Genomic DNA, 10000 nt, shown 5'->3' with positions numbered 1-10000 from the left:
CTTTCTCTCTATCTCTCTCTCTCTTTCCCTCTAGCCCAGAAATAACAGTATCTTTTGAGCCATTACCCTAAGCCGTTTTCTCTGCTAATACGATTAAAAATGGGATAATTCAGTGAGGTAACTTTATTATAATGCTTTTGTTTGTGTGTGCGTGAGTCTTTATGTGTGTATTATATTTTGAAGGATTCTGGCGTATTATTAAGAGGGCAGGGCTCATAAAGCACAAAATTAAATCATAATAAATGAGTTTTAATCCCCTTTAATTCAGAGTAAGCTGATTATGCTTGATAATGATGCTTTTGTATTATTGCTTATGTTTATTTATTCACGGATGGGTTCACGGGCAGAAAGAAGCTAAATTAAACAATATTAAAGGAGTATATATGGAGTCTTTTCTCCACCTGAGCTTGGATGAAAAGTTTAGTATTTTGACTCATATTGTTCATGGATATCTAAGTATATATGCATGTATGTATATATGTGTGTATGTATGTATGTATGTATGTATGTACGTATCTTTTGACGGAAGGGTTCAAGAGTAGAAAAAAAAAGGTAATATTAAAATAGTTTGGGGTGCACCTGAGCTGGGATGAAAGGTTCAGTATTCTGCCTGATATTGCTTATGTATATTTAAATTCTTAGGGGCTGAAATTAGCAGTAGCAAAAAGTTAAATGAAGTAATATTAAAGGAGTTTTCCGTGCAGTGAGGTGGGATGAAATGTTCAGTATTTGGCCTCATATTGCAGGATTCAGCCGCCTGTTTGGCACCGATGCGCCGCGGATTCGTCTCGGGTCCGTGCAGGGAAGTTTATTAGCGCCAACTTGTGAGAAAGTTGCAGGCAAATACTTCGCCTTCACCCTCTGTGTGTGTGTGTGTGTGTGTGTGTGTGTGTGTGTGTGTGTGTGTGTGTGTGTGTGTGTGTGTGTGTCCGCTTCCTCATTTCTCACCTGCTGCTTCTCCGTCTTAATTAATGTGTTGTTGTTGCCGCTTTTGTTAAGTTGGTGTGTTGGTACCCTTAGGAAAATACCTTAACTGAGTGAGTGTGTGTGTGTGTGTGTGTGTGTGTGTGTGTGTTTATTTCATCACTGTCGTCTGCTGATCACCCGCCCGGCCTTCCCCATTACGAAGCGAGCTCAGAGCTCATAGACCGATCTTCGAGTAGGACTGAGACCACAACACACACCATGCACCGGGACAGCGAGGCCACAATCCCTCGAGTTACATCCCGCACCTACTTGCTGCTAGGTGAACACACCCTACACATATTATGAGGCTCACCCATTTGCCACGCCGCACCCGGGACCCCAACCCGTGTTGAGTCGAGTGTGCTAACCACTACACTACTTGGTGTGTGTGTGTGTGTGTGTGTGTGTGTGTGTGTGTGTGTGTGTGTGTGTGTGTGTGTGTGTGCAGGGCGGGACAGAAGGCACAGAATACACCAATAAAAACATATATTTCATAAAACATTTCATACAAAACTCTCGTCCATGTCCTCCAGGCCTTCCTGCGGCTTGCTCTTTTCCTTCTCGTGGTACACGTGGAAGTGCTTCTCGTCCCCGAACCGCATCCTAGAGGAGGCGCTGTAGCGGCGCGGGGGGTGCCGCTCCCCCTCGTCCACCTCCTCGGGCTCCACGCGCTGCAGGGAGCCGCTGAAGGGCAAGTCGAAGCGGCGGTCCAGCGAGCGGTACTTGAGCAGCGCGTCGTCCTCGGCGTCGCGGATCTTGCCGGGTCTTGGCAGCGAGCGGTACACAGTGCCGTCTTGGCGGCGTGGCGGCGGCTCGTAGTGGCGGCCCACGGAGGCGCTCACGCTGGGGGACTTCTTCATGGAGGCGGAGGGGGGCGAGCGCGGCAGCAGCGGGTCGTACTCGTGGCTGAGGCTGCGCGTCGCGAAGGGGCCATGCTCCCGGTCCCGCACGCGCGGGTGCTCACGTCCCAGGTCTCGCTCTCTTGGGTGGTCCCGCAGGTGGTCCCGCTCGCGAGGAAGGTCCCGGGGTATGTCCCGGGGCAGGTCACGCTCCCGGGGAAGGTCTCGCTCGCGCGGCGGCAGGTCACGCTCCCTCACGAGGTCTCTGTCCCGGGGGTGGTCCCTGTCCCGGGGCGGCAGGTCTCGCTTGGGGGGCAAGTCACGTTCCCTGCCCAAGTCACGGTCCCTGCCAATGTCCCGCGGCAGGTCACGCTCCCGGGGCAGCTCGCGGGAGAGTTCGCGGTGTAGGTCGCGGTCCCTGGGGTGGTCCCTGGGGTGGTCCCTGTCCCGGGGCAGTTCGCGGCCCAGCTCCCTGGAGCAGTAGGGCGGCGAGGTGCCGGGCATGCGGAACAGGCCCCGCGGAGAGCCGTAGGGGCCGTCGCGCCCCAGGGAGGTGGAGGAAGTGGAGAGGTACTGCGGCGCCAGCAGGTCCCCGACGTGGCCGCGGTCGTCGGACACGCTGCGGTAGCGGCCCAGCGGCACCTCGCGGTCTCGGTACAGATGCGGGTCGCGGTCGCGGTCTCCGTAAGCGTCAAAGCCGCGGCTGGAGACGTGCAGGGTGTGCAGCGTCTCGGGGTAAGAGCCGCGGGAGCTGTAGCCGTGCGGGCCCACGTCACCGTTGGGGCCCTTGAGGCTGCGGCGCGAGGGGTACAGCGTCTCGTGGCTGGTGCGCGGCACCTCGTTCTTGTTCACCAGGATGCCCGCCGCGGGCTTGGGCGGCTCCACGAACAGCACCGTGCGCCCCTGCGACGCCTTGCCGTTGTCCGAGGAGCGGTTGTTCTCCTTGATGATGGGGCGCGATGGCTGGCGGATGATGGGCTGAAGCGGCACCGGCTCGCGGCCACCCACGCGCGCCGACACTGTGTCGCGCCCGCCGCCGCCCTCGCCGTTACCCGCGCCGGACTTGACGTGGTTGTCGCTGGATGACGCAGAGTCGCCCTTGCTCTCTGAGGGACGCTGCGGGGGAAAGTGACAGAATTGAGAGAAAGAGAGAGATGGAGGGGGTGAGGGAGGGACGGCCAGGAAGGAAGGGGAGATGGAGCGTGGTGGTGGTGAGGAGGGGGGGCTGGGTGAGGGACAAGGAGTGGCGGCAACACAAAAACGAGTAATAAACATGACAGGAGAGAGATGGAGGTAGAGATAAGAGATCATCAAATTGATTAATGGCGCCTATAAATGCCCTACCATGCTGTCAACCCTCCCTTCCCCCACCCAGCCCCTATCGGTGCCACCCTGCCCCTCCTTTAACCCTGGCCCCTGCACACACCTACACCTCCGCCACCACGACTACACCATTCACTCCACACACCCAACACACCACCACCAACACCATTCTACTACTACTACTACTACTACTACTACCACTACTACTACTACCTACTACAATATTATAACAAAGAGTCGCGTCCAGTACCCTTTCACGTCCCATAAATCCACATCCAGGCCGCGGAGGATCATGAATAACGGACACAGTGAGATAAAAAGAAACAGGTAAATAAATGATGAATAAAAACCTACCAACACCACCACCACCACCACCACACCTTCCTACACCACCGTAAAAAAGGAAAACAAAGCAACACACACACACACACACACACACACACACACACACACACACACACACACATAGACACATTCACATTATTCACAACCGATATACTCCACGCCATAAAGAAAAAGGGGCAATATACAAAGAAAACGGACCGCCCCCCTGATATTTTGAAAGGGTAACTCAGATAAAACCTAACACTTGAAAATAAACCTTATCGAGTTTGAGAATAAGGCTTAATTTACACGTGGGATTATCTTGTATTGGAGTGAATGAGGGAGAGGGAAAAATGGAGGATGAGAGAGGGAGAAGTGAGGGAGAGAATACAAGTTTCCTCCAATATCTCACTCCTGGAGGAAAGGGCGAAGCGGTTTTCCTCTCCTATCTTCCCTCCTCTCCTCCCCTTTCCTTATTTCCGTCCATTCCACTCGTTCTTATCTCCTCCTTCACCAGTCCACTTTTATAACCATCCTCTTTCTCTCTCTCTCTCTCTCTCTCTCTCTCTCTCTCTCTCGACATACTTCACCTTCCTCCTTTTATTGCTTGTTTCCCTCTCTCTCTCTCTCTCTCTCTCTCTCTCTCTCTCTCTCTCTCTCTTACATATCCTATTTCTATTTTCTTCCTTTCGTTTTCAAATTCTTCCTAACACCTTCACCATCCTCACATCCTCTTTCTTTTCCTTCTCCTCTTTCTCTCTTCCTCCTACTACTACTACTACTACTACTACTACTACTACTACTACTACTACTACTGTTGCTGCTACTACTGCTACTACTACTGCTACTACTACTGTACTACTACCACTACTACTGTTGCTGCTACTACTGCTATTACTACTACTGCTACTGTTACTACCACTACTACTACTACTACTACTACTACTACTACTACTACTACTACTACTACCCCTGTTTCTACTCTTAAATTACTACCACTATCAGTCCTGTTTCTATTACTACTACTACTACTACTACTACTACTACTACTAGCACCACTCCTCCTCTTCCTCCTCTTCTTCCCTCTTACCTTATCTGACGACACATCCTTTTCAAGAATCTCTGAGGTGGTGGAGGTGAGGGATCTGCGCGTACATTTGTGGCTCGATCTGCGCATCCTCAGGCGAATCAACGCAATGACGATGATGACGAGGACGATGATGGCACCCACGCCCCCCACGAACATGATGATGGTGTAGAGGGAGGGCGGGGACGTCTCGCTGCCTGCTTGAGAGGGAAAACGAGGGGAAGAAGAAAGGGAAAGTCGAGCTGTAGTAGTGATAGTATTATAAAGTGCTTGAGTGTTGTATCTTCACTACATTTAAATTTCTACGCTACTTGAGGTGATTTTTTTGGTAAGGGAAACGCTGGCCAAGAGCAACATAAACGAAAAAAAGGGCCTACTTAGTTGCCAGTTCCCTTGCAGGTCCGAGAGAGTTAGCCTAGGAAAAAGGGATAAATGTCTGGAAACCTAACTCTTAAGTGAAGTTAAGTCATAGGAAGTTGGAAATACAGAAGCAGGGAGGGAGGGAGGAAGTTCCAGAGTTTACATGGGTTATTCAATGGTGTCTTTACGATTATTATACGAGTTTAATATGATTCCTACATTACTAACACAGGAAACAATCTTCTAAATGTGATATGAATAGAAATGAATGATTTTTTTAATGATGCTAGTGACGGATTGACAAGATTTCTGTATTTCTAACAGGATAAAGCCTTGAAAACCCAGCTCATCATTTGTGTGGCCTTGGAAAACAGTTACGGTGAGGGAGCAAAGTGTTTCAAAATCCACGTCTTTCTGTGAACGTGGGGAGAGAGATGCAGAGGGGAGAGGTGAGTCAGAGAGAGAGAGAGAGAGAGGGAGAGGGAGAGAGGGAGAGAGAGAGAGGGGAGGGTGATAGAGTGTTGTGAGAGGGGAAAGACCTACATGCTACACAAGTGAGGGGAAACTACACAGGAAATACATGACAGGGGAATATGATAAAGGGGAAATACACACACAGCATGACAAAATGTGACGAAGTGTGAGGGAGAATGACACAACGCCAGAACTATGAGGTGAGAGTGATGAATGGCTCACACACACACACGCACACACACACACACACACACACACACACACACACACACACACACACACACACACACACACACACACACAATTGAGAGTTTTGGGTTCGAGTCCCGGCGCGGCGAGGCAAATGGGCGCGGCTTTTAATATGTGGGGTGTGTTCACCTAGCAGTAAATAAGTACGAGATGTAACTCGAGGGGTTGTGGCCTCGCTTTCCCGGTGGGTGGAGTGTGTTGTGGTCTCTGTACTACCCGAAGATCGGTCTATGAGCTCTGAGCTCACTCCGTAATGGGGAAGACCGGCTGGGTGACCAGCAGGCGACCGTGGTGAATTACACACACACACACACACACACACACACACACACACACACACACACACACACACAGTGGTTAGAGACCTGGCTTCACAAGCCAGAGGACCGGGGTTCGATTCCCCGGCCGGGTGGAGATATTTGGGTGTGTCTCCTTTGACGTGTAGCCCCTGTTCAACTAGCAGTGAGTAGGTACGGGATGTAAATCGAGGAGTTGTGACCTTGTTGTCCCGGTGTGTGGTGTGTGCCTGGTCTCAGGCCTATCCGAAGATCGGAAATAATGAGCTCTGAGCTCGTTCCGTAGGGTAACGTCTGGCTGTCTCGTCAGAGACTGCAGCAGATCAAACAGTGAAACACACACACACACACACACACACACACACACACACACACACACACACACACACACACACTCTAACACACATACATACACACAAACACTTACATACATACACACACACACACACACACACACACACACGCCCGGTAGCTCAGTGGTTAGAGCGCTGGCTTCACAAGCCAGAGGACCGGGGTTCGATTCCCAGGCCGGGTGAAGATATTTGGGTGTGTCTCCTTTGACGTGTAGCTGTTCACCTAGCAGTGAGTAGGTACGGGATGTAAATCGAGGAGTTGTGACCTTGTTGTCCCGGTGTGTGGTGTGTGCCTGGTCTCAGGCCTATCCAAAGATCGGAAATAATGAGCTCTGAGCTCGTTCCGTAGGGTAACGTCTGGCTGTCTCGTCAGAGACTGCAGCAGATCAAACAATGAATCACACACAATCATACATACAAACATACACACACACACTGAGAAAAGGAAGATGTCTCATATGTTAAAAAATATAGTTTCCCGCAAAGATGTATTGAGACGTGGAACAGTTTAAATGAAGAAGTAGTGTCTGTAACGAGTGTGCATACACACGAGCATAAAGCCCAGGCCCTGTAAAACTACAACTAGGTAAATACAACTAGGTAAATACACACACACACACACAAACATACACACACACACACACACACACACACACACACACACACACATACAAACACACACACACACACACACACACACACACACACACTGAGACTGCAGCAGATCAAACAGTGAAACACACACATACACACACACACACACACACACACACACACACACACACACACGTAGTGTAGTGGTTAGCACGCTCGACTCACAATCGAGAGGGTCCGGGTTCGAGTCCCGGAAAGCGGCGAGGCAAATGGGCAAGCCTCTTGATGTGTAGCCCCTGTTCACCTAGCAGTAAATAGGTACGGGATGTAACTGGAGGGGTTGTGGCCTCGCTTTCCCGGTGTGTGGAGTGTGTTGTGGTCTCAGTCCTACCCGAAGATCGGTCTATGAACTCTGAGCTCGCTCCGTAATGGGGAAGACTGGCTGAGTGACCAGCAGAAGACCGAGATGAACACACACACACACACAGATATCTAATTGGTATTCATATACCACAGTTAAATAAAACTCCTTCTTGAACAACAAAAACAACAACAACATATAAAATAATAATAATAATAATAATAATAATAATAATAATAATAATAATAATAATAATAATGATAATAATAATAAGGATGTCGCTGTATATTTTGTATGAATAATGGCAAATAAACAGAAAGGGAACCTAACTCCATGCATGAGAGAGAGAGAGAGAGAGAGAGAGAGAGAGAGAGAGAGAGAGAGAGAGAGAGAGAGAGAAAAACACACAAATGACTCCTATACATAACATTTTCCACATCGTCAAGGAAAAACATTCCAGTCTGACATAAAAAGAGAGAGAGAGAGAGAGAGAGAGGAAAATGTGTGAAAATAAAGCGAGCTCAAAATAGACACGCATATGAAAAATAACACACGTACAAAATAACAATAAACAAATATAAGAAAAATGTGTTTCCGTAATATGAAATTTTTGCGCAGTAATTTTGACTGATTGAAAGAGAGAGAGAGAGAGAGAGAGAGAGAGAGAGAGAGAGAGAGAGAGAGAGAGAGAGAGAGAGAGAGAGAGAGAGAGAGAGTAACGTAATTGAGGAAAAATAGAAAAATGGAATTGGAGGCAAAGGTGAAAGGTGGAGGAAGAGGAGGAGGAGGAGGAGGAGGAGGAGGAGGAGGAGGAGGAGGAGGAGGAGGAGGAGGAGGAGGAGGAAAGGAGAATTACCCTCCATCACACGACAGACACCCCATCTCCGTTTCACCTTCCACCAATCATCCTCCTCCTCCTCCATCTTCCTCCAATTGGTCCTCTCTTCCTCCTCCTCCTCCTCCTCCTCCTCCTCCTCCTTCTTCTTTTCTTCTCTTTATTCCGATTTTTACTTTTCTGATATTCATTTTCTTCCTTTTTCTTTCTTTTCCTTCATTCTTTTTCTTCTTTTTTAATTGTTTATCACATTTTATTTCATATTTCCTCTTTTCTTTTTCCTTCATCTCAATTTTTTTCCCTCATTCCTCCACCTACTCCTCTTCTCTCTCTATTTTCTTGTATTTCTTTCTTTTTTTTCACACAATTTATCTTCTTTTCACTCCATCTCCTCTTTCTTGTCCTCCTTCCTCTTCCTCCTCCTCCTCCTCCTCCTCCTCCTCCTCCTCCTCCTAGTCCTTATCTTGCCTGTTTCTTTTCTCCTTTTCGTGTATTCCTCTTTTCCTCTCACTCTATTTATCAACATTCTTTCGCTCTACATTTCCTCCTCCTCCTCCTCCTCCTCTTCCTCCTCCTCGTCTTCTTTCCTTCTCTATTTACTTCTTTCCTTGGTTTCATTTTCTTGTATTTCTGTCTTTCTCACACTCCATTTATCCTCCTCCTCTTCTTCCTCTTCCTCCTCCTCCTCCTCCTCCTCCTCCTCCTGTGTTTGTGGATCTAGTGCTTCCAAATATTGGTTGACATTGTATTTGATGCTTCAAAGATTCTGCCGTCCTTCTCTAAAAGCGGTTTTCTGTCTGTCTATCTGTCTGTCTGTCTGTGTGTTTGTCTCTGTCTCTGTCTCTCTGTCTATCTATCTATTTGTCTGTCTGTCTGTCTGTCTCTGTCTCTCTGTCTGTCTGCCTGTCTGTCTATCTGTCTATCTGTCTGTCTGTTTGTCTGTCTGTCTGTCTGTCTGTCTGTCTGCCTTTCTGTCTGTCTGTCTTTCAACCTGTCTGTCTATCTGTTTCTTTGTCTGTCTGTCTGCCTCTTTGTCTGTCTGTCTTTCAACCTATCTGTCTATCTGTCTTTCAACCTGTCTGTCTATCTGTCTGTCTGTCTGCCTCTCTGTCTGTCTGTCTATCTGTCTGTCTGCCTCTCTGTCTGTCTGTCTTTCAACCTGTCTGTCTGTCTGTCTGTCTGTCTGTCTGTCTGTCTGCCTCTCTGTCTGTCTGTCTGTCTGTCTGTCTGTCTGTCCATCTGTCTGTCTGTCTGTCTGTCTATCTGTCTGTCTGTCTGCCTCTCTGTCTGTCTGTCTTTCAACCTGTCTGTCTATCTGTCTCTTTGTCTGTCTGTCTGTCTGTCTGTCTGTCTGCCTCTCTTTCTGTCTGTCTGTGTTTGTCTGTCTATCTGTCTGTCTGTTTCTCTGTTTGTCTGTGTCTGTCTCTCTCTCTCTCTCTCTCTCTCTCTCTCTCTATTTCTTTCCATGTCAGTTTGCTGTCTTCTTTTCATTTTAAGTTCTGTGTTTGCTCTCTCTCTCTCTCTCTCTCTCTCTCTCTCTCTCTCTCTCTCTCTCTCTCTCTCTCATTCAATCTATAATTCAGATTTAATTTACCTTTCTTATTTTCTCGAATTTATTTATTTTTCTTTCAGTCTACGGTTCAATTTCTATTCATGCTCGTTTTCTTCTTTTTTTTTCCTCGATCAGTTATTTGGTATCCCGTTTTCCTTCCCATTTCCTTTATGACGTCATTTATTCCTCGTTTTCTATTCACCAGCTGTTAACTTTTACCTGTTCGGCTGAAATGGAAAAAAATACAAAGGAGAGAGAAAAGAAGGAAAAAAAAATAAGAAAAACGAAAAATAATATGAAAGAAAACGTAAACCACGACTCTTTCTGTCCGTTTTCTATCAATAAATGGAGGAAAATGGGTTATAATCGCCTATTTTTATTTTTTTT

The 10000-nt window shown here is 47.9% G+C and overlaps 1 protein-coding gene across 2 annotated transcripts in view; it reads right to left on the bottom strand.

Annotated features, from left to right (window-relative positions):
* Window positions 1–1435: 1435 nt before the first annotated feature.
* LOC123512738 overlaps window positions 1436–10000 on the bottom strand; it is a 167868-nt gene continuing 159303 nt past the window's right edge. Inside the window, exons 13-14 of one of the 2 annotated variants that reach the window (XM_045269306.1) lie at window positions 4543–4739; window positions 1436–2921 (exon numbers count right to left, since the gene is read on the bottom strand). In XM_045269306.1, coding sequence (XP_045125241.1) covers window positions 1470–2921; window positions 4543–4739 — 1649 coding nt within the window. In that variant the 3' untranslated portion in view covers window positions 1436–1469. The remainder of the gene's footprint in view (window positions 2922–4542; window positions 4740–10000) is intronic. The other variant, XM_045269307.1, reaches the window with a different exon arrangement.

The sequence above is a fragment of the Portunus trituberculatus genome, chromosome 34, assembly GCF_017591435.1.
Source record: "Portunus trituberculatus isolate SZX2019 chromosome 34, ASM1759143v1, whole genome shotgun sequence".
NCBI classification, from domain to species: domain Eukaryota; kingdom Metazoa; phylum Arthropoda; class Malacostraca; order Decapoda; family Portunidae; genus Portunus; species Portunus trituberculatus.
The sequence above is the reverse complement of the archived record's forward strand: the minus strand, read 5'-3'. Positions and strand labels throughout refer to the sequence as shown.